The sequence below is a fragment of the Strongylocentrotus purpuratus genome, unplaced genomic scaffold, assembly GCF_000002235.5.
Source record: "Strongylocentrotus purpuratus isolate Spur 01 unplaced genomic scaffold, Spur_5.0 spur5_scaffold_17, whole genome shotgun sequence".
Taxonomy (NCBI): Eukaryota; Metazoa; Echinodermata; class Echinoidea; order Camarodonta; family Strongylocentrotidae; genus Strongylocentrotus; species Strongylocentrotus purpuratus.
This window is the reverse complement of record NW_022145602.1, coordinates 27,067,421-27,093,568: the sequence shown is the minus strand read 5'-3', so window position 1 is coordinate 27,093,568 and position 26,148 is coordinate 27,067,421. Positions and strand designations below refer to the sequence as shown.

The 26,148-nt window shown below is 35.9% G+C and overlaps 1 protein-coding gene across 1 annotated transcript; it reads left to right on the top strand.

Moving 5' to 3' along the window:
- The first annotated feature begins 5,158 nt into the window (after positions 1-5,158).
- On the top strand, positions 5,159-25,752 carry LOC100890063 (fibronectin). The gene is made up of 15 exons (XM_030988334.1): positions 5,159-5,169; positions 5,646-5,968; positions 6,270-6,551; positions 6,956-7,255; positions 8,431-8,694; positions 9,619-9,749; positions 14,527-14,622; positions 15,154-15,226; positions 19,358-19,510; positions 20,374-20,481; positions 21,645-21,765; positions 22,428-22,495; positions 23,460-23,498; positions 24,024-24,099; positions 25,070-25,752. Exons 1-15 carry the CDS (start codon positions 5,159-5,161, stop codon positions 25,308-25,310), a joined length of 2,286 nt encoding a protein of 761 aa, XP_030844194.1. The 3' UTR covers positions 25,311-25,752.
- Positions 25,753-26,148: the final 396 nt, after the last annotated feature.

Sequence of the window (26,148 nt, the reverse complement as noted above, 5' to 3'; positions counted from 1 at the left end):
TTTCAAATATCTTTTAATTATTATTCTTTTCTGCAGAACCTTCTCCTGTGTGGAATATCTCTGAATCTGGAGCCACTAACGATTCCATATCAGCTGGGTGGAACAAGCCTATTGGAGTGATAGACCAGTACACCTTCTCATGTTCAGCTGGTACAGAAGACCCATCTTCACCAATAGCGGAAAATGGGAGTGCCGTCTACCAGGCATCTTGTGTGGGACTATCTACTGCCGGGGCACACTACACTATCACTGTCACATCACAGAGCGGAGATGAAATCAGTAATGATACTAACATCACCATCACAGCTTGTAAGTTCTTTGAAAATTGTCAGTGTCTAGTGAGATCCTTTTAACTGCCTGCTGGCAGCTCAAGGCGCCATCGCTAATAGCTCTCTATACTGAAATCCTCAGTCCAAACATGATTTTTGAAAAAGGAAAGTGTCCAGTTAAAGATTCTGGAAGGTACCTCGTGGGAGCCCCTCCACATACTGGGTAAAAACCCTCTATGCCGATTTCCAATTCATTCTGAAAACCTCTGAACGTGACTGAAAGGAAGGTCTTATATTTGAAAGCAATTCAAAGAAACATTCATCATCCCTCCAAACATAAACAAAATAAAATGTGATTCGTATTATGTTTATTTCATGTGTTTAAGTTTGCAGGGCTCTCAAGAATAATAGTGTCAAACTAGTTCACCCTGGGTAAACAAGACAACAAAATAAACATAAGTTAATAGAAAGCAACATTGAGAGCTCATTCAAATGAAATTGTACTGAAATGTACTTTTCCTCTGTGTCATTTTTTTGTACCAGTGATTTTAGTATGTACCTGTAGATATGGATCTAATGTAAAAGAATGCAATAAAATGTTTCTTTCAAACAAAGTCAAGACAATTACATGTATAAGCTTTGATTCGCATAAATAGTGCTTTAAAAAAAATGTTAGAAAAATGATATATTGATATATTTGATTTATTAACTTGATTGATATATTTGGAGGGGGATGTTTTTGTGAGGCTTTTAGTTATAACGCATGTAATGCCATCCTTGTAGGTAGGTTATGCTGCGTAGATAATGCCTTTAATCAAATCCATTGTTTGTTTGAGTTCACCAATGCTCTGTAGCCACTGGGTGAATTGTTTACGTTACCATTTTGACAGAAACTAGTTTGTAACTAATATGCTACAGTAGGCCAGGGAAAGACTTGCCTTAATTCTTCCAATTACAAACAGGTTGATAAGACAGATATTGGAAACTCTAGCCTTGCATTTGCAAGAATTCATGAAATAGATGTACATGCTTGAATACATTGTTTTGGTGATGGAGCATTCATTTGTATGACCTTCCTACAGGACTTAATTTCATAGGGTAATATGCATGTTTCGTTTTGAAGTATGCTCTTCAGTAAAAAGAGGCTCCAAGTTGTATTGGGGCTTCATTATTTCCAAAGTTCGCTTTAATTGTCCACTTGTAACACCCATTTTACATGCCTTTTAAATCAAGATTAGTTTAAATAACGCATGAAAAAATGAATGATTTGCACATTGATCGTTTAAACTACTTGTTAAAAATGAAACATGGCATTAGCCTTAATAATTAAATGGAAAAATATTCCTTTGTTCCCCAGTGATGCTATTGACACTGAATGACTTAAAATATGCATGAATTCATATTAGTTAGGTTCATACAGCGGTCCTTTAACTTAAACTTTAGGTTGTAGTTTTAAACTTCGAATTTATCTTGTAGTTGAGGACCATATGGATGCAATCATGGCTACTAAATTTTAAGTTTACCCAAAGTTATTAACCACGAGCAATCTTAAAGTTACCGTGATAACTTCAGTTGATGGTCCTCATTTGAAGTTACATTCACAGTATGTGCCATGCAGACATAATGAACTTGTGCAGCCAAAATTACTGCCTGCGTGGCATGCAGTGTTATCCTTTGAATACTCATTAGTTGGGGCACTTGTGAACCTCCATCGTGGGTAGTGGATTGTTGTTTATAACTTTGAGGTTTCACAAAGTTTTAAAACTATGACAGTTCTTTGAGAACATAGCTAATGTTTTCATTGCAGATGTTTATTTGGAAACTCATTCGAAAAGAATTCAATTGAGTTTGAAAAAGAGTTGAAGTTCTGATAGGTCTGATAATTGGAGACGAGAATTCTTGTGAGTTTTGGTTTCATGTGAAATAACTTACTCATCATTGTACGTCCGTTTTGAATTAGTCGCACCAGACTTTAGCACAAGGCCTGTCTGTCAATGTCAAATGGTCCATTACATTAATTACTAACATGACATTGTCGGATACAAACTGTTGATTAAAAGTGTGAAAATGTATGCTAAAGAAGAAGATTGTACGTGTTAACAAATAATTAGATATATACACAATGGTGAAGAGAGAAAACAAAAACAAAATAAGTAGCATGTCATTGTCAATATAAATATGAAAAATTAACAATAAATACAAAGAGCCGTGTTGTCTATGTGGGGGGAGGGTGTAGTCAAATTGTTAAAGCACTTGACTGGAAATGCAAAGGTTATGGGTTTGATTTCTGACGTGGTACTAATGAACCATAAGCTATGGCAATACATTAAGCAACATTTGTCACACCAGATCCAGGAGAGAAAAAGGGACCTGGTAGGAATGATGAAAACCTTTGTGACAGAAATTGCCATATGCCCTCATAGTGAATATTTGGTAGAAATTTTCCCAAGAATAGTGAAATATGTAAACACTGATTGAAGGAATATCCGACGACCAGGGTAAACATGTTTAATATTTGTAAAGCGCCCAAAGACTGTATTCCGTTTTAAGCGCTATATAAATCCGGATTTATTATTATTATTTATCTAGTATTGCACAGCAATATCATATTAGAAATGTCCCTGAAAAGGATTACTCTTTGAATAAAAGGCCCTCATATTCAGAATGTTAAATAGCTTAAAAGTTTAGAGCAAACTTTCATACTCTAATATATACACACATGTATTTGCTGCATGGGATTTTCAGTAACATTAACCAAATTTCTTTCACTGTTGATCGTTCCCCCCCAAAAAACCAATAACATGTATCATAAAATTTGTATAAGAAGAAAGGGGAAAAAAAAAGAAGCATATACTCTGATTGAAGGTGAATTTCAGAGAGTTGTATTGGTCTGATACTATGTTGACACTCGTATATGTTATGTTCCTGATTGACCAAATAAAGGAAATGTGGCATCAACAGGCAGAAGCAACACACTTTAAAACTAAAAACATTGGACCCCTATGAAAGCTGTGCTATAACGGAATATTTCATTTTATTTCCTGGTCCAAAGCTCATGTGTTGTAGGCTTGACTTGTGCTTTGATTATCAAAGAAATTCCAAGAATCAATATATGCTCATCTTATTCAAACATATACATACTCTTTTAATACGTGGTGGATATACCAATGATCATGTTATTCTATATACATTATACATCATGAATAGAGTGTGGAAGTGTATCTTGGGTTGCTAAATTTTAATTCTTATTTTAAAAGCAGAGAAGTGCAAGCTATGACAGGATGTTAAAGGGCAAGTCCACTCCAAAAATAAATTTCTTTCAATAGAAGCTGAAAATCAGACAAACCAATTAAAAAAAAGTTTGAGCAAAATCGGCTAACTAATAAGAAAGTTATGATTTTGAATGACATGAACAACTTTGAAAATCACAAGACAAATTGGCAACTCACTCATGAGTCTGTGACGTCTGGTCCTCACTGGTCCTAACCGCTAATTATTTTCTTTATATTGATAACATAAATTTCCTATTTTCCCCTAAGAATCTTATTTCTTCACACCAGCATCAAAGCTAGATTGAAAGTAATTTGTTTTTGTGTGGATGCACTAATATAGAGTAATTTTCCTAGTTAAGTCATGAAAAATGTGAATTTTGATAACCTATTCATATAAAAATCAATAATTATGAATATATATTACATTCAAAGTCATTGTAAATGTGCGTACTCATAAGATAAAGTCATCAAATAATCATTCAAATTCAATATCGTTATGCGATTTCTTTTAAATAGTTGTTAAAGGTTTAGATCAGTTTAGATCAAGGTTTAGATTCGGTCCAAGACGTGGAGTATCTGGCCTCGTGCATGGGCCTGGATACTCCAGGGGATAATTACACAATGACGGTCACCAGTATTAGTAAAACACAGAGAAATTCAGCCTTGATTGTATTGACAGCTTGTGAGTACATGTATTACATTCGATACGCAACTGTGGTGAATTATCATTTGCTCCAGTCACATGATGTACTTCGCATATAATCACCACAGCCATGGTATGTGTCATCATACATTACTCATGAAACATCTGCAACATTTGGGGGAAAATTCATTTAGTATCATGTCTGTAGTAAGACAATCTTTACCAGGGACCCGTTTCACAAAACTTGTCATCAGTGACAAATGACAGTCTTTGTTATAAGCTACTGAAATCCTTGCTTCTGATTGGTTATCAGCAGAGTTGTCACTGATTTTTGTCATTTGTCATTGCAAAAAGCCTTTGTGAAACGGGCCCCAGAACTCAATCTTGTAAGATGCGTCATCGTCTAGTGGATACGTTGCCGGACTGTGGATCACTTGGTACGCGGTTCGAGTCCTGCCGCGGCACTATGGCCCTTTAGCAAGATATTAATCTACATTTGCTGCTCTCTGCCCAGATTTTAAATGGGTAATTCTAGAATGCTGTGAGCCTAGCAGAGTCGGAGTACCCTTAGAGTGCCTCGAGCACCTTGCTTGGTGGATATGGGCGCTTTATAGATATCCAATATATGATCATAATTATTCTCTTTATTTAAGCAGCTCTTTCTCGTCAATTCAATACATGAATAGCCCTATCAAAGATTATACTTTCCTCACTCTCCCATGATGCATTGAACATGCTTCATCATTCATGCACCACCATGATGTAAATGTATCCATTTGCAAACAAAATCTAGAGACTAGGGGGTATTTGATTGGATTACAGGTTTGCTGTGTGCGAGACTTGTACACTCCATTACTGGTATTTTCACCAAGTCTGGTGTCGGCGAATTATGAACTACTAATGGAATCTGAGGACCATCTCCCTTTAACTCTTACACTGCCATGACATGTAGGTCTACAAACATGTAGATAAACATGTGCGGCAAGTAATAAAGACGATTAAAAACATGTGTGTTTTTACAATGTTCCTCGTGATAAAAGTAATGTAATATATGATAATACTTTATTCTTTTATAGCGCATTTCATGTCTGTTGACATTTAATGAGCTATACAATATTACACATATATGAAATATAACAAGATCATAAAAGGAGGATGAGTAAACAAAAGCATTTATAGAAACCAAGAAAGTTCTTGGAAGTAGTGTTTTTTTATACCAACTATCGTCACAATCTATTATCTAGACCCTCATGTTTTTTTTTCAAATTTCACGAAAAAACAAAAACAATCTTTTATAGATCTGAACGATATGAGATTTAGCTTTGAGATTAGGGCTGTTAAAACAGCCAACTTCGTTGAAAAGGTTAACATTGAGAAGTTAACATGGTTTTGTAGAAATCTCAAAGATTAGATATGCATTTTCATGTTTTAAGTAGACATCTTTAAATTAGTTTAATAAAGGAAAGTACATATCAAGATTTTTTTGTTGAATTATTTCTTTAAAATAGTACCAGAGGCCGTTGAACTTTCCCCTGGTGAGTCTAACACGACAGCCATCTCAGCTACATGGACAGTCCCTGACAGTGTGGTGGATACCTTCAATATCACATGCTCCAATGGTACTGCCTCGCCAGCATCTATTCCTGTGGACAGAAGTCAAGGCGGGCAGCAGCTGACGGCTTACTGCGTAGGGTTACCCAGATCTGGAGAACAGTACGACCTCTCGGTGGTTGCTATTAGCAACGACAAGCTGAGCGCCATCAGCACCGTTGAAGTCTTTGCCCGTAAGTTGAATAGACGGTGCAGATGATAAGACCATCAAATCTTACAGTATACCAAGGTACATGTACCGGTACATGGACATGCACTTTAATCGCTTGTTCTTCTTTGTAATCAGTAGTATGTTTGAGAAACTTTAATGTTTAGAATGCGATGTACATCGTATGAATATTTTATCATTATATTATTATTATTATTATTATTATTATTATTATTATTATTATTATTAATATTATTATTATATTATTATTATTATTATCACCATCATCATTATTAACATTATTATTATTATACAAAAACATGTAGTGCCCCTTGGAGTGGACCTCAAGGAAGGACCCTCGACCCTGACGTCAGTTAGCGTATCCTGGATGAGGCAGAACGACACGGTAGAGAGTTACAGCATCATGTGTAGCCATGGATACGCATCCCCATCCACCATTGGAGACACCGATCGAGAATCATTCTCAGCAGCTTGTGTGAACCTGATAGGACCAGGGGCGACCTATAGCATGACTGTTTACAGTGAAGTGGGCACAAACTCATCCTCTAACAGCACCAGAGCTTCGAGTCTTATCAACCTGGTTGCAGGTTTGTATTATCTAGTACATCAGGGCCCCGTCTTATAAAGAGTTGTGATTGATCCAAATCAATCACAAGCCATCGTGTCGATCGCAACTTTGCAGTCTTTTATATTTTATGTCCATAGTTGCGATTGCTATCGATTGCAAATAAATTTGCGATTGATATCAACTCTTTATAAGACGAGGCCCGTCGTAGAGTTACACACTGCAGTGAAACCTGCTTCAGCGACCACCTGTCTAGAAAGACCACACTTTCGGTTTCTCTTGAAAACTGTTTCTCATTGGAACATGTACTAAAACGAACCCCTACATAAAGACCACCTGCCTATAATGCCACTATGATGATGGTACAGTGCATATTTTGGTTGGTTAACTGGTAAAGCACTTGATTTTGTTATCCTTTAATTGCAGTGCCTGAATCGGTTGAAAGCATTGCTGTCACGGAACCCACCACAACTACTGTCGATGTACAGTGGAATCTCGTGCAGTGCTCAGACTGCGTCTACAACTATTTCCTGTTGACCTTTAAACCCGACAGTCAGGAACCAATCAGAGTAGATTACACGCCTGGTGTTAATGAGTATTCTTCTCAAGTGTCAAATTTAACACAGGGGAGGAGCTATAACTTCACTGTGGTGTCGGTGAGTGGGGTTGGTGTTCAAGACGCGACACTAAAGACCAGCGAGGAGAAGAGTGTGGATCAGAGAACAGGTAATTAAGAAAAGTAGTAATAGTAGTAACATTGATAAGGAATTATTTTTTTTAAATTTGTGATGAAGAAAAAGGTATCTAGTGGAAAAAAGAAAGGGTCATGATACGGAAGATGTGTGGTGTGAAACTGTACGATAGAAGGAACCCAACGGAGCTCATGGAATAAACTGTGGTTGAAGTGGTAAGGAGAAGTTAATTGAGATAGATGGGTCATGTGTTGTGGAGGGAAGATGACGAAGCTGTGAAAAGAGCGTGGGAGCATGGGATCTGGAAATGGATGGCATAACAGGGAAAGGAAGACCGAATATTTTATGGAAAGATATGGTGACGAAAGAAAAGCAGTAAGATTGGTCTAAATGAAGAGGATGCTCAAGACAAGAATAAGTTGAGAGATAAAGTGTCATCGTGGCGGGAAATTCAGTAACTTCTTATAAGAGGGAAAATGATGACTTTAATAAATGATGATGATAATGATGATAATACATGTAATACTTCTACTGCTAATGATAATGACAATACTCGGGCAAGTGCTAGGTACATGTATTTGATGATGTGGTGTTCCTTATTTTAGCAAGTAAAGTTGAGGAATTAAGATCATGAAAAGACATCAAAAGTATCATTATTCTTCATGTACGGCCTTACCCAACCTCATACAATCATCAGATATTCTACAAATATGGAAAATAAAGTAATTAGCTCTCATTTGACAATAAACATTTTGTTACATGTGCACGAGCATGCAATACTACAACCTTTTTTGCACGGTATAATAAGTATATTTCATCATATGATGACAATTGACCAATCAATTTGGCAGATTTGTGTTATGATGGATATAAACTCTGATCTCAGAAGACCGGAGGTGACCTTCGGCAATTACTTCAGGCTTTATTTGGTCAACAGTATGGGATTAGGATCAGGGTTAGGGTTAGGGTGGCAGTTGGGCTTGAAGTTAGGTTTTAAAGTATGTTTAGGATTAGGGTTAGCTATAGTGTTGGGTCCAGGGTTGAAGTATTAAAGAAGTCTGGTTGCAGTTTGGTTTTAGGTTAGGTTTGGGTTTAGGATTGGGTTAGGTATTGTGTTGGGTCGAGGGTAAGTTAGGAAATTGATGTGGATGAATCGTTACAGGTGCACGTGTCTTCATTGCCGCAATGTCCCTTACTTTTTCCAAACAGTTCCTGCAACTCCATTTGGGTTGAGCATCTTGTCTAGCCAGCGGGAACTAAACCTGGTATGGGGGTATCAAGGAGATGCAGATAACTTTGCCATCACAGTCACACCTGATCATGGCATAGCTGTATTCAATGGAGACTTCACTGACCCGGCTGCAGAGATCACGGGTCTAACCCCAGGGATAATATATTTCGTTGCCGTAGTAACTGAAAGTGGCGATGAGAGGAGTGAACCCATAACTCAAACTGCCAGGACTGTTCCTGATAGTGAGTTTTAACAGAAATCTATGTACTTCATTTTTTGTCCTCCATCCAATACATGTATGAGAATGGTGTTGCATATGGTTTATTCCAGCATAATGGACTTGACATACAGACCTTTTGGGGGTTTTAAACAACATAAAAAGCCCTAATACATACTTAACTAAGTGAATCAGTAACATTTGACTATCACCGACATTCCCAGAAAGTTTCACATTTTTTCGCTTTAATAGCTCAAGTTAAAATGGACTCCTCATAACTAGGACATGACACAGAATGGACAAAGATTTGTTTTGCCCCTGTGAACAGTTTTAGAAAACCTTTGAAAGGCCAAAATGTTGTAAAAATCATAATTGAAATCTTTCCTCAAAGTATGGTTTAAACTCTTCATTATTAGCAAAAGTCTAAGGGTGCAATGAATATAATTAAGGCAATATCAGGATCCTTATTCATACTCTAAACATAAATATATGTTGTAAACTATTAGATTACACATTTTCTTGCCAGAGCTGTAAGAAAAGTACATGCTATTTTAAAACCCCTATAACTTTGTTTTAACATGTTCAGTGGGTTATTGAAATAACTCCCTAATATTCGATCCCTTCATCATGATTTACCATGACAAAAAAACATCAAATCTGAAGCGCTTGTGGCATGAAATAATAAGAACCAAAGATGAGATGTTATGATAAAAATTATTGGCATATTTTGCCCCAAGAGTGGGTTTTTTAAAAGAAGTTCACGCTTTAAAATATGTTTACCTCAATCCTATTGATTTACTACTAAAGTCATAACTTTTGGGGAGATATCGCCCAAATCATATTTTTTGGCAAGTGAACATTTTCTGTGGAAATAATGTTAGGCTTTGAGATGCAAAGTTAAATCTTGATTTTTTATGTATTTGGTTTTGTAATTTCTTATTATATTAAGAACCAAGTCCTGTACGCAACCCTCGAGCAGAAGCAGTAGATAAGAATACAATCACCTTGACTTATGAGAGTCCAGTAGAGCCTAATGGTGATATCACGTCTTATATGATAAGCTACGTTGGTACTAGAGATGTAAGTACATTATACAGAAGTGATGATGATGATAATTATTATAGTAATAATAATAATACAAATATTCATATCAATAATAGTTATTATGATAATGATGATACATATACACATATAAATAAAGTTAAAATTTATAATAATAGTGCATGTAGTGGTATTATTATTTGTAGTAGTAGCAGTAGTATAAATAGTAATGATGATGATAATGATATAATACTAAAAACAATAATGATAATCTAAATAATCATCATATTAATAACACTAAATGATAATAATATTAATGATAATAATTTACAAATAATTTACAATAATCATAATCTTAATAATTGCATGTATGGTATGGTATGGTATGGTATTTATTTCATTCTTCATAAAAAAAATATACAATACATACAGAGTATTAAAAAAAAAGAGAGAAATATATAAATACATGTAGAAGGGTAACATTACAAATAATATGAATACAATAATATTAACAAGGAAATTAGTTAAGAAAGAAAATTTATGTCGAATGAGGGGTCAACAAAAAAGAGCATTTAGCCTTGTTAAACGTTGACCCCTAAACAAATACGTAATTAACATAACATTAAGAAGAAAAAGAAAGCAGGTAGAAACAGTAAAACGGAAAAGGAAAACATTATACAAAAAAAATAACATATATATATATATATATATATACTATGATATTCAGGTTATTGAGTACAAATTTGATAAAAACAATCGGAAGGAACGTTTAAAACTATTTAAGGAAGGTTGATTCTTTAGATGGTTTGGAATCGTGCTCAATAGATGAGGACCTTTATAAAAAATAGTAAACTTTGAAATATTAGTTCTAACTTTTGGCAGATGGTATTCAACAGCATTACGTGTATTATAATTATGTATGTTACTATTTAAAATAAATTTTGATGTAATTGGAGATGGTAATAAACCTCTAGAACACATAAACATAAATATTGCAATATTCAATCTATTAATGTCATAAACATTTAGGAGATTTAACTGGAAAAAGATTGGCAAAGTATGAGCATGATATGGTGAATTAGAAATTATTCTTATGGCTTTTTTCTGCAAAACAAATAGTTTAGTAATAAAATAATCATGATTGTTTGACCAAGCAATATTACAATAATTGACATGGGAGAAAATCAATGCATAATATAACATAACTAAAATATGTCTTGGAAAATGTCTCAAACGGTAAATAATGCCAACAGCTTTGGCAACACGATTGCATACGATACCAACGTGTTCATGCCATGTTAAAGATTCATCGATATGAACACCTAAAAATTTCACACAAGAAGTACGATTAATTTGATGACCATAAAAATTGATTGCAAAATTATCTTTAATACGTCGTTTAGTGAATACAATATATTGGGTTTTAGCAACATTCAAAACTAGTTTATTGTTGATCAACCATTCACTTAATTTATTTATTTCAGAATTGAATGAATCAACTAGCGTACGGAGATTATTATGAGACATGAACACACTGGTATCGTCTGCAAATAATATAAAATGTAACAAATCAGATGAACTCACAATATCATTAATATAAATTAAGTAATTGAAGTATTGAAGTATTGAACCCTGGGGCACTCCACAACGAATGGGCAAATATGAAGATTGTTGATTTTGAATAGAAACAAATTGTTGACGATTTGATAAATAATCTTTAAATAATTGCAAAAGAATTCCACGAATACCATAAGCCTCTAATTTACGTAACAAAATTACATGATCTAAAGTATCAAAGGCTTTACTTAAATCAAGAAATAAACCAACTGTGAACTGTCTAGAATCAATTGCATAAGAAACTTTATCAATGAAATTAAGAAGAGCAGTCGTTGTGGAGTGTCCCGTTCGGAAACCATGTTGATTTTCAGACAAAATATTGCACGATGTTAAGAAAGTACTTAAACGCTTATATAAACACTTTTCAAAAAATTTAGAGAAAATAGGGAGGACAGAAATAGGCCGGTAATTATGTACATTAGTGCGATCACCACTTTTAAAAACTGGAATAACTTTGGCTATTTTCATTTGATTAGGAAAAATACCAGTTGACAAACAAGAATTGAAAATAGAACAAAGAGGTACACAAATCAAATGTATAATTTTCTTGACAACAGTAATATTAATATCATCACAACCAGCACTGGTACCATTCTTCAAACAACGAACGAAATCGATAATTTCTTTACATGATATAGGAGTAAAATATGCTGATTTGTCATTAACAAATACATTATCATTGTAGAAACTGTTGGAATATTGCACATTGTTTGTCAGATTGAAACCAATATTAACAAAATATTCATTAAAGCTTTTAGAGATATCTTCTTTGTTTGTAATTGTGGAACCATTTACATCAATTTTTTCAACACAATGTTTGACAGATTTCGTACCAAGTTCTCCATTAATAGTCTTCCAAATTAGTCTAATATCACCCTTATCATGATTAAATTTATCCTTACAATATTGATATTTAGCTTTCTTAATTTCATTTGTAACTTTATTTCTGTATTGTTTGTAAACTCTTTTCCTATATTCAGTTGAATTTTTCAAAGACTTTTCATACAATTTACATTTCTTTTTAATTTTTTTCATCAATACTTTATTTATCCATGGTTTATGCTTACGTCTATTAACATTTATTTTTTGCAAAGGAAAGCATTCTTCATATTAAAAAATGCGAATAAATTTTGACAAAAAGCAACTATAGCTCACATTACAATCACTTGATTTCAAATTCCATCTGACATTTTGCAATCGTTTACTGAATTCAAAAATATTACTATCATTAAACTGTCTTTTGCTTATTACATATTTCTTTTCCTTGATTTTATGATGACAAACACTAAATACAGGAAAATGATCTGAGATATCAACTAAAATAGCACCGTTTAATTTATTAGTAACATCATTAGTAATAATATTATCTAATAAAGAAACACAACGATCGGTCACTCGAGTAGGGTGATGTATGAGTGGATACATAGAAAAAGTTACCAGCATATTTAAAAAGTCATTAGCTTTATGACAAGATGTGGTATTTAATAGATTAATATTGAAATCTCCCATCAGATATACAATTTTATTCTCTGTGTTTATTTTATGAAGAGCTGAACCAGTTATATCTAAAAATTCTTGCACAGACTGATCAGATGGCCTATAAATTACTCCTATAATTATGTTCTTATTACATACATTCTCTATTTCAATAAATATACTTTCTATTACTCCATTGTTAATATCTAAATCACCTCTATGTTTATGAATCAGATTTTCCCGAATGAACACACCAACACCCCCTCCTCTCCTCTCAGCTCTACTATTATGTAAAAAGCTAAAACCTTGAATATTGCACAATAATGAGTTGTCTTTCAGCCAAGTTTCAGTTACGCCCATAACAGAAAACTGAAAATTCAGACTATTTAACAAAGCAGAAATACCATCAAAGTTACTTAGAATACTACGACAATTCATATGTAATATGGAAAAATTTATCGAGTTCAAAGAATATTTCAAAAGGGTAGAATTAAGGTCATCAGGAAAATAAAAAGATTGATCTATTCCAAACGTCTCATTATCTCCAATCATAGGTGACAAAATATGGGAAACTGTACTCAAATCAACATTACTGATCGCACGTTCATATGATGCCCGAAGGGTCATCATTCACACGTATACACATAAATACACAAGAATATATATTCACAAAACCAAAGTTATTACTACTATTACATACAAAAGAAAAAGAAACAAAAATGTTCTAAGAGTACAGAGTACTGCAGATTTGGAATGCACCACAGTAATTGCATGATTGATAACAATGGGAAAATGGGTCTCTGTAGAGTCAGTGATAGCTTCAGTGCTAGAGAAAAGTCTTTAATAGTCACTTTAAGTCATTTTCGCTCGTAATTAATCGTTTAATTTGTTTGCCTCCACTCGTTGGGAAGAGGCCGAGTATTCTGCCATCGGAAGACCATGCGGTAAGTGTCTTCTCACAATTTTTCGCTTTTGATAGTAAGTTAGCGTTTGTCTTGGTAAGGTCCTCGTCGATCCCCATTCTTGTGCCTTACAGTTCGCGTCGCTTTGACAAGACAAGACACGAATTTAGCGATGATGACGTCAGGTTTTGTTCCGTTATTGCGTTTGTTGCTTCTTGTTGAACGGGCAGGGGGATTCACAGATTCCGTAGTCTTTGTAGGCAGGCGGTGTTATCGTTCGATGTCCTCTTTCTTCAAGGTCACTTTGAGCCTTTCTCGAGCAAGCTCACAAATGAGGTCATCAGTGTCCTTTCCCTCTTTGTGTGCGACACCGTAAAAACGCAAACAATTGCGTCGCGAGTATTGTTCTTGGATGTTGGCTGTGCGCTGGACCCTGGTCAGCGATGATTGTTGGTCTTCAATCAACTTTTTTAGATCAACGATCTCCTTCTCCCTTTCATTGAAACGACATTCTAGGTCCATGATCTTCCCTTCATTTAAATCAATTCTATTCAAAAGCACGTTGATCTCTTCATGAAGGACTTCACGGACTGTTTGTCGGATTGAATTAAGAAATTCTTCTCCCTTTATGTACCGCTGGATAGCGTCATGTACCATCATAATCATGATAATAATATCAATAATACTCTGAATATATATATGAAAAACTAAATGCCATGCAATTGTTTCCAGTACACATGCAGATCATTTGATGAATTCATTTGCATGATTCATTTGTAGAATATGTTGAATTTAACTCTTCGTTTGTCACCCACGTACAGGACAACCCTAGTCATGAATTCAGCGATGTTTATAGTCCCCCGGTCCTGGCAGTTACATACAATGATCTGTACCCTGGGTTCTCTTATACATTTATGGTGAGTAATAAATAATAACTAAATATTGGCCTTATTTACCCATGGTAGCCACATCTGTATTAATACTGCTTTTTTCTGCAAGCCCTGCAATTATTATTACTCCAGCATTGCCAGGTACCATCACCTTAGTGGAGAGGGACAGATGAGGGCAAAACACCTCGTCCAAGGATGTAAAAACCAAGCAGCGATCGAACCCAGGACTTATCATATGAGATGTACATTAGTGATAATTATTTTTTGGTAATAAACTGATAAATTGAAAGTTATTTGCAGAATGAATAATAAAGAGTGATAACTGTTGAATAGATACAACAAACAACTTTAAAAATGATAATAGTAAAATATTAATGATAATAATAATGATAACAGTGGGTTCTTGTATAGCGCTCATGTCTGTCAAAACTGACACTCCGGGCGTTTCACAATTATCACCACGGCTTAAGCATGACTGCCATATATATGGCGCTCTATCAAATACTTTTCAATAACAAAAACCAGAATTTTTTTACTGTTTTTATTTATCTCTATCAGATAATAGCAGTGAATGATGGAGAGTATGAAAGTGACCCAGTTTCAACTGAACCAGTGGAAACGCCGCAAGAAGGTACGTGTTTTGGACAACTACCCTCTAGGACAACTACCCCCTAGGGCAACCACCCTCTAGGCAGAATACCCCTTGGAAATCGACCCCCGGATAACTACCCCCAGTAAACTACCCCCTAGAAAAAGTACCCCCGGACAACTACCACCCCGACAACTACCCCCCAGACAACTTCCTCCTACGACAACCATCCGTTAGGACAACTACCCCCGGACAACTATCCTAGGGGGTAGTTGACCTACGGGGTCGTTTTCTGGGGGGTAGTTGTTCGGGGGGGGGTAGTTGTCCTAGGGGTAGTCGTCCTAGGTGATGGTTGCCCTAGGGGTAGTTGACCGGGATGTTATCCGGGGGTGGATGTCTAGGGGCAAGGTGTCCGGATAGGGTCTAAGACATGGGATAAAAGGAATAACCCGAATACCAGCCCCAACCCAACCTCACACTTGTAACTCCACACAGACAACCCATTCATGCCACTTGACATGGATGTAATGGAAATCCCCCAAAACCCCACGAAAGGTATCTGTAACTCCTACCCTCAGCCTGTTCTAGGGAAATATGTCAAGACCCAAAAGGAACAGTCGAACAATCGAACGATCAATCCAGGAATCGCATAACTTTCACAAAGACAGTTTCCTTGCAGCCCTCCCACACAACATAGCCCGAAACCACTCAAAAGAGCAATTCATAGCTCACAACCTAACTACTGGGGACCCAAGTCGTAAAGGTTTGTGTCACACTAACAGGGATAAAAGCACCATCGACCGACCTGAAGTACCCGTAAAGTAAGGGGTGTTTGCACGGGAAATCCTTCCTCCCTTGCTTTACTATGTGTACATAGATGGCCTGATGAAAATGGTCAGGGCTAAAGGCCTTGGTCTTCACACTGTCTCCATATATACAGGCACCACGGCATCACCATCAATGCCTCTAAGAGTGCCATTGTGGTGATGGGATCCTCCACATCCTCTAATTTTCTTTCATACGGTAAGGGATGAGATACCCCGGACTGAGACACACCCTCATCCTGGAATCATGTGCACGGCTTGCCAGTCAGACCCCGGCGCCAGCATGATCTCAACCGGTTACATAACAATGTACCCCCTTACAGGTGTTGGAGCACACAGGAGTGGCCTACCCCCTCACATCTCTTCAATCCTAAGGGAGAGGTTCGGATTTCCGAGGATGTTATACGGATGTTATGCAGGGCCCGCTGGAAGAACAGTTTCATAACTGAAGTGGCTACCCTGGGTAAATAAAAGTTATTATTAGGTCATGAATCTGACAAAAATGGCCAAGCTCCATCTTGACAGGGCTCAAGCCCAGTTGTTCAAAACTATCCTGGAACTTCCTCGCACCACTGCTACCGAAGCGATACATCTATTCTCAGGAATCCTACCTATCTCCTACAGCCTCCATACCCAGCAATTGAGACTACTCGGCCAGCTGCTGCTTCTCCCACACGGCAGATTTGAATCCCGGGTCTTCTTCCACATGTTAATTATGCCCCCATCCAAGCACCAGGTATATTGCTTCATTCAGTGGCTTCCTCAAGCATTACCAGCTACCATTCATCAGGGGCGGATCCAGGAATTTCTTCCGGGGGGGGGGGGGGGCACACGGTGGGAAAGAGAACATATATATATTATTTTTTTAGTCCCCAACAAAACTCGCTAGGGGGTAAGGTAACCTTTTTAGGTCTGCCATTGGTATCTCCTTTTTTTTTTTTTTTAATTACATTTTTAATAAAAAAAATTGGGGCCGGGGGTCACGTCCCTGTTTTTCAGTACATTTCGGGAGAATTTAGGGCTGATTTTAACATATTTTTTTTTGGCTGGGAGACACGTGCCCCCTTTGCCCCCCCCCCCCTGGATCCGCCACTGCATAAAGGAGCTTCTGAACTTGTCGGTCCCGTATTTCTCCTGGAAGAAGACGGCCAAATACACCGTCTCAGAGCACAGACATGAAAAGACAGCATCAGCTACATCCATCAAATCGTCCCTCAACATGTTGGCCAGCCTTCAATCTTCAGAGACTCCACACCTGCTTCCCAGGAGAACCCCGTTTCCACACCTTAGACAAGCCATCCCAATTAAATTCCAATTACTTTGCGGCATATACCGAACCAACCAAAGATTGGCTACCTTGTCCAATGGCTAACAGAGTACAGCATATCCCTGCCTAACAGCTATAAAGGTCTATAAAGAGAGCGCCGACTATTAATCGAGCGTCGATGGCATGTAGCCATGACTCAGTTAATGCAACAAGTGCTGAGGCTGTCGAGTGACCGGGTCTGAACCCAAACAGTATTTCTGTTAATACATCATTAAGAATTAAAAAGTCATAAAGCTGGTTTCGAACCATTCTTTCTATAAGTTTACTGACAGCTGGCATTATAGATATCGGACGGTAATTAGTCATGGAATTTACATCTCCTTTCTTAAACAAGGGGAACACCTTAGCATGTTTCCATTCATCAGGGAAGGTGCCAGTACTGAATGACAAATTTATCAGTTATAAATATAATGATTTCTTTTCCGGCACTCTTAAGTAGTTTTACATTTATTTCATCCCCTCCACTTGATTTTGAGATATCTAAATTCAAAATTGATTTCCGAACACATTCACAGTCAATCAGGTCAAATTCAAAAAGCTCAGAGGCAGAAGCTGAAGTATTAAGATAATTAATCGAATTCAGTAAAATGTTGTATCTATCAAAATTAACGTTAGATTCCCTTGGTAGTGGGTTATTTACACTTAGATTGATAATATAATCATTAAAGGCACTGGATATGCTAACATCATCCTGGTATGTTTGACCATTAACATGTAAAGCATGTGGGAGTGCTACACGTAGCTTAGGGATCAATGAGCGTAGACATTTCCACATACATTTGTAATCATTTGAGTTAGATCTTATTTGTGATTTTAAATATTAATTTTTACTGTTCCTTAAAGAAATATTGACTTCGTTATAAGAAGACCAGAGTTGGTCAAATTCTGTTTCTTTGGAAGTATTCAGTTTTTCATGTTTCACTGACAAACATTTTTTTCTATGCTTTATCCCTCTTAGACATTAATTTACGAAGATTAGAATCGATCCAAGGAGCAGAATCATTTCTCACTCGAAGTTTTTTCATAGGAGCAAGACGATGAGCTATTGATATGAATATATATTTTCCATTTTAACCAATAATCATCAACGTTAGTTACTTCGTTCAAAACATGCCATGGGGCTTGAGATAATAGAGATTGAAACTCTTCTGAATCAAAATATTTAAAAGATCTATAATTAATTACTTTTTCTTCACTAAGCCCTTTTGTGATTTGAAATGCAGTTTTCGAATCACGTAAACCATATAATGATTGCTTATTGAAGTTTGTATACACCCATGTTCAATAATAGTTTCAATATTGGAGGTGAAAATAGTATCAATAAGTGTTTCGCTTCTATCAGTTACGCATGTTGGTGTATCAATTATTTGTGAAAAATTATACGACCATAAGAAAATCAAGTTTAATAAAATTACTTGAATGACGATCAGAATTCCAATAATCACAGTTAATATCAAATATGACAAATATTTCACTTATTGACGAACGAGAGCAGCTAACAGATTCTAGTATTGTTTCAAATCTATCAAAGCATGATACTCTTTTGAAATGGCAGTTGCAGACTGCTGACAAATCATTTCAAGGGAGGAGTCCTCGAATTCGTTTCTCCTGAAATAAGTCAATGATTCTGCAATATAAACAGCAACGCCTCCGCCTGAACGGTTTCTATCTCTACGTTCAATACGTAGGCCTTCTACGAGAAGTTTGTTATCACCGATTGTATCGTCACAAAAAGTTTCGTTTAAACATAGCAGGTCAATTTTGTTATCCGACAATATTTAACGAAGAGAGTCAACTTTGTTCACAAGTCCGCGAATGTTTAACAGAGGGAATTCTGTTCCTTTAGACAGTGGAGAGGCTTTACCATCCGTAAGTAGTATATTTTTTGCTACAAGATTTATGCTTACAAAGACTACAATTCATATTAACTCAGCTCTTTGATTCATTGCTGATACCATTGTTGATTCGATGGTAAGTGTTTTAGACAGTTCTTTTTACATCTGACAATCATTTTAACGACAGAGCCACCCCCAGTTCCGGAAGACTATCCCTATGAAGCCAATACAGATTTCTCTGATACCTCGACCACTTCATTCGCTGTGGTGCTTCCAGACGATTTATTCAGCCATGACAACGGTGAACTTTTGACCTTCGCTGTCATCATCACAAAGGAAGGTGAGTTTAATAGGGATGGGTCATGAGACATACTCAGAAAACAACTTCCTAAACAAACCAAATTCTTAACTTCTAATCACAATCATATTCAACCCCGGGCCAAACAATAGGTACGTACAGTTAACAACCATAATCATTCATACCCTTACAATGTTTTGTAATTTTTTGAAGTATTTGAAAATTTAATTTGTTCTCATTTATGTTTCTCGAGAATGTGACATATTAAAGCACACATCTAAAAGCATTCAACAAAAGACCCTATTTCGACCAGTCCACCTTTCATTCTTGAGTTACGAAAAACACAGAATACATCAAATTTACAAGGGGTATGAATAATTAGGTCGTTAACTGTACATGTACAGTTGTATATACATTTACCTGTACATTTGTCTCTTGTTCTGCTTTCGATCGTTGTAACACCAACCTAGTGAAGTCGGGACATAGTGAGAATGATGAGCGGACTATGCAGCATCTCATACCCTGCTCACATCTACCAGGACTTGAGAAGAAACTATCATTATTATTAAATATATCATTAAATTTCTGTATCTCACGATTCACTGATCTGTGATTATGTATATATGAGGGGGCCAGGGGTCATAGTTATATGATCCTTTTTGTTTTACCCCGAAGGGTATCGCTGTGCATCTCATTCAAAATTTGCACTGAGCCAATATGGCATGAATTATTAAATATCTGCTTTTTACTTTCATTTTTTTATTGCCAGATTTAATGATCAACGTATCAAAAAAAGAATCTCCAATTACATTTATTTAAGGATTGGATCAGAGTATCCATTTTTGGTGACTCGTACTATAATTTTAATGTTAAATGTACATGTATGTTTTGAATTCTTTATTTAGGTAATGATCCAACTGTTGGCAGCACAGAACAGAATTACGAAGAGGCCAGAGCTCAGAATGCTTACATCACAGCCATTGATGTCCCATATCCATTTCCACCGACGTTCGGTAAGAAGGGCAAAGGTCATGCAGAAAGTCCATTTAGTTCATGTTAAGAAAAGCAGATTTTTGTCTAAGGGATTGGGTTTCTTTGCCTCAGATTCTAACCAATGTTTTATATCTTTTTAGGAAACATTATATTTCCATTTGTTTTGTACACAAATCACAAAAAATATACTGTACGTATTATAAAATTATTTTTTTACAAATCTATGATCAAAAAGTTCAAGCTGAAGAAGAGAAAGAGAATACTAATTTACCAATTTTATGAGATTCATAATTTGATATTATAGTATTAATGACTGCTTTGAGAGAAATAGTTGTTTTTATACGCTCAAGGGAAGGATAGAATTGTGCTATTGCCCCGAGGCGTGCCGAGGGCAATAGCCCAATTGTAACCTTCCCGAGAGCGTATAAAAACAACTATTTCTCGAATATTAAAGCAGTCATTAATACTTTTATATGCCGAAAAAAAATAGACTAAAAAATAAAAAATAAAAAATAAAAAAACTTTTGTCGAAAATGGGATTCGATCTCTTGCGTACAAAAGGTGATGTAACTAAAATCAGCGCCTTAATCCGCTCGGCTATCGCGCTCTGTTACCATACTTAACAGTTTTCTCTAATATATACATTAAAATGGATTGAAAACGGCTTCGCGTGATTGATGATTCGCGGCTGCTCCATTAATCGGGCCCTTCTTTTACTTTTTCAATGCATATTGGCACGAACTTAGATCAAGATCTATCGGCAGATGTTGTTTTTTTGTTTTTGGAAGTTTATTTTCGTCTTCATGTCAACAATGCAAGATAAAATTGGTCGGTAAGATCGATCGAGATTCAATTGTATTGAAATTACCGACCAATTCTTCGCACACGTATCGTATCCTTGATCGCTCAAACCATTTTTTAACATGTAAACCTATGGGGTAACCATGGAGACTGACCTATTTTCCCAATAACCATGGTTATTGGGAAAATAGGTCTGTTTTAACAGGAACAGTTCAAGTTCATGAATGCAATTTCGACCAATCAGATTGCTGGATTACTTAAGTGAGGTATATAATATATAATATTGATAAGAGCATGAAATATAGTTTGGCAATAAGAAATTAATGTTTGTTAATTGTACATGGTTTGTGATATATTCTTTACATATATGTCTATCCAACAGGCTCTAATCGTAAAAGACGAGCAACGGATCCTTCGGCTACGGTAGTCATAGGTGATGGGACCTGTGCAGGTAGTCCAAAGGAATATTGCAATGGACGTTTGGATGACAACACACAATACTAGTGAGTATATCAATTTGTAGAAGTACGATTTTTTTTGGTTTAAAGATAGACTTGATTCCTGAGCATGCAGTGAGACTGTGAAAGAAACTAAGCACTTTGGAATGGTTGATGGTAAACAGTGTAGTAGTTAGGAATTAGTGTGTGCTGTGAGGTTTAAGAATCATCAAATTGATAAGAAATATGGCTTAATCTTGCTTTGCTCAAAAATGGGTGTATGGGACTACACACACAAGTTGTTCGGTTCACATGCTTCAGCTATTTCAAGTCATATTTCGAATACGAGGGCATTTGAAGAGCAATCCTTTTCAGGGGACATTTCTATTTGACAAATTTTCAAACTGACATAAACAGAATGAGAAATCTCAAAAAGTATTTTTTCACTTTTACCAGATTCCCACTTTCTCTTTATGTAATATAGGGCTCTAAATGTATGCTATCACTGATAACGAACATTTTCATTGTAATCCATGGAATTACCATTTACTACCATGATAAACATGATAAATGTAATTCGGTGAACGATACCACAATATACTTCTGGAGTGCTTTCATAAGTGAGAACATACTTGTAGAATACATTGAGTGCATATATTTTTTTTTATTTGTAGTTGGCAAATCCGTATCAATTTAAAATTGTTAATTTTTTCCCCGTTTTTTGACAGCTATGCATTTAGAGCGTTCAATGATATGGGTGGTGTGACATCCGGTACATTTGGACCTGTGAAAACAGGTGAGTTTCTTTTGAACACGAACAAGGTCTAAATAAATCACCTAAATCCTCATCAAATTAGATCCAATATTCTTATTTTCTGATCCAGATGCTTTAGGCTTCAGTGATAACCTTTTAACAATTTTACAGAAAATCTTGACTCTAAAGCTAATCTTGAGCTCTGGTTTGGGAACCTAATTTGAGATGTATTGCTATGATTTATTCTGGATTATTTATCCTGCAGTAGATTGGCTGTTTGAACCAGTGAAATAAAAACAAAGTTTGAGCATATGTACATTGTGAAAGTGTTATATATCACCAAAATATTCGAGATATATAAAATGCATATTTGGGCAGCTCGCTGCCTGAATATTGGTGTTCGGGGAAAGAGAGGCCGCAACCCTATCCCGCATTAACTGCAGGTGTTATGTAATTAAATTTGAATCCTTGTGGAGTAAATAAAGAAAAGAGCTCGTGCTTCAATCATGATTGCCATGAAAATATTTATTTGGAATTCCAAGGGGGTGTTTCACAAAGACTAAGATCGTCTTTAACTTTAACTATGGCAGGCCATCCATGTCACTGGTTGCTCTCTCAATTATGATCTTTAGATGATATTTTTTCATTCATTAAAAGGTAAATTCTGTAGCTTTGTAACCATGATTTGTACGTCCCTTGAGAGACCAATGCCAGTGAATGGTGAGAGCAAACAATTGCATGAATGGCCTGCCATACTTAAATCCAACAGAATAAATAAACTCCTGTGGTACTATATATGTGTTTTATGACCTTCAAAACAGATTAAACACTTTCTTTATATCTTTACATAGTTATATTCGTTTCAATTGATATAAAGCGATGGGAACATTCATATCATTTTAAAAAAATGTTAAAAAGAACACATACATGCAGAGTCTAATGCGATATCACCTCCCTAAATTTGCTGAATAATCTTTCCTTCTACTTTTTTTTTCTTCTTCAACAGAATGTACAGGAAGTTCGTCTCCCAACATTGTGTCCTACGGCAAGTCTGAATGATTCCTCTGAAATAAAAAAAATCTTTATGAAAATATAACAACTTGTTTTACACGAAGGAGTCATCCCAGTATACCGACAGCCCATAAGAGACCGAAAGACCGACAAGAGAAAGAAATACTTAACTTAAGATACCGCAATTCGGTATCGGGGACCATCGGTCTAATGAACGTGGCTAGGCTGTTAGTCTACGTACGAGGGATGTTCATGTAATAAACCCTCCAAAAAAAAAAGTTGTCCAAAGGCCCGCAAGACCAAAATTATCGGACTCATAATTGGGCTGTCTGTCTAAAGGACTGTAGCCACCAGAGATTTCGCCCCTGTTCAGTCACTGCATAGTGACAAAACTTGAGAAATTAGGCACATTACAAATGAAAGGCAATGTTTTTCGTAATTATTTTATACAATACTTGATTTAAAGCAGAAATGCACCGTTCTTCAGTGAAAACAAAGTAGAACTGAAAGGAAGCCGTTATATTGTCGTTATATGTATGATTTGTTTTTCTTTGTCCAGGAGCGCAAATTGGCCTGATTGTAGTTGTTGTAGCCCTGTTGCTGTATGCAGTTGCCATTACTTTCTTGCATATCAGGTAAATTAAGGTTTATGCATTTTATTTTAGCCCTGTATTTCACCTTTTACGAGTTATAAATAATAATAATAATAATAATAATAATAATAATAACTTCTACTTAGGCCAAATAAAATAAAAAAACATGTTTAGCGTCCTGTATTTTGAAAAAAAAAGAGGGAGGAGGCCCTTTTTTTTTCTCTCTTTCAAAATGGCCGCTCGGTACATTTTCCCTGTCAGTCGGGCTATTTTTCGAGAAAAAAAAATAGGAGGCGGCCCCCAAAAAGGAAGCGGGCGGGGACGCTAAACATGTATATTTTTTTTACATGGCCTTATATAGCGCTTTTCAGAAGAGATTTAGACGAAATAGACAAAATGAACAACTTCAATGACGAAATAAACAACTTCAGAAAGGTACCATACCATTAAAGAGCTGTCTCCAAGTATGCACGATACAGATAATCAGTTTTTGAGGGTTATAGCACTTTAATACTTGAAATAAGATAGGTTAGTTGAATTTTCATCCGGTATAAGGTTGTCAGACCTTTGAATCCACAATCAAACCAGACTCACACTTCAACCGTTGAGGGTTTCTTCAGATGTAAAGAATAAAGTGGGTTGCTTCGAATCAGCAATGAATTTTAACATTGCTACCTTCTTTTCCAATGCAGTTGAGGTTTAAAAATACGATATCATGAATTTTATTCATGATAAGATTTAAGGATTAATTAAGGGATTTTATTATTACCTCTGTGATTTTCTCTTATCGTTTTCCATGAAATTAATGACAATATGGCTTATTTTGTATAGGTAAAGCTTATACCTTCTCACTCTTTAAATCGATCAACAAAGTTGTGAGAAAATATAAACTTTATCCATCCAGAGTTAACCATATTTTCAGAATCATTTCTTGAAAAAGAGAGAAATTAATAATTCTAAACCTGCGGATTAATATGAATTTATTCATGTGATTTTTTTTCTTCTGTAAAAGACGCAAAGTACCAATCAGGACTGAAGAGAACGGACCAGATCCTTACATGGATCTAACATCCAGACCCGAGGCAGACACGACATACCAGGAGATGGATATCACCTCCACGGCTTCGTCTAAAAGACCAGGAGAAAGACGTGCACCGTCATCACACCTGATTTATGAGAACCAGAATGTTGCGCAGTTTGCAAACAAAATAAAAGGGGATGCCGATTATGAGACTGTACTTACCCCAAATTAAGACGATTGGAAGCTTCAGAAAATCACAATTTGCTTGTCAGCGATTTTACTTCTCTTCATTTTCAATCACAGAGAACAGCATCAATGGATTAATTCGGTTATTCTGTTTCGAAATCAATACAAAAACTCACATAATGTCTTAATTAAATGGTACTTAACATAGGCAAAAGTAACTGAAAAAGAGCATTACATTTACATGTAGAATTCAGAAAAGTTATGAAGAATATAGCTTAATGTATTAAAAAGATACACTGGTGTAATAGTACTGTTTAATTTACTGCTTTAAAAGGAATATTGTTATCAAGTGAATTTGGGAAAGAATCTTGATTACCACTGGCATGCCGCAGGACCTTTTACTATATAAATAAGCAGATTTCATTGTATGAAATATAGTACATTATATTGCTATACATTTTCCGACATGAAGTAGCATTGTGTGTGTGTGGGGGGGGGGGAATCTTCTAGGGAATTATTGTGTACTTTTCATTGTCCTAGGGGCGTGGTAGTTATCGGAGGTAAATTGTCCTACGGTTGTTGTTCGGGGCAGGTGTCCGGGTGTATGTAATTGTCCGTGCAGATAGACTTAATACGACGTTCTTATACTGTAAATATGGATTATGTTATACTGGGAGCAACGAATTCTTGCTTTCAAACATTCTTTATTTTCTTCATCAATCATGCGTCATTTATGTACATTACCACATTATCATCATAATCATTAAATATTTGAAGCGATTGTTTGAACACATTGTTGCTATTAGAAGGCAGTCTAAATTTTCCTGATCAATCGTTTATCATTTATATCCATTACCATAACCATTTAATCTTTGAACCGACGT

What these genes read in the sequence shown, in the direction of transcription:
- LOC100890063 (XM_030988334.1), top strand. An exon ending in GCTACGTTGGTACTAGAGAT is followed by an intron (nt 9,750 to 14,526) that starts GTAAGTACATTA and finishes ACCCACGTACAG; the next exon opens with GACAACCCTAGTCATGAATT. An exon ending in ATTTGGACCTGTGAAAACAG is followed by an intron (nt 22,496 to 23,459) that starts GTGAGTTTCTTT and finishes CTTCTTCAACAG; the next exon opens with AATGTACAGGAAGTTCGTCT.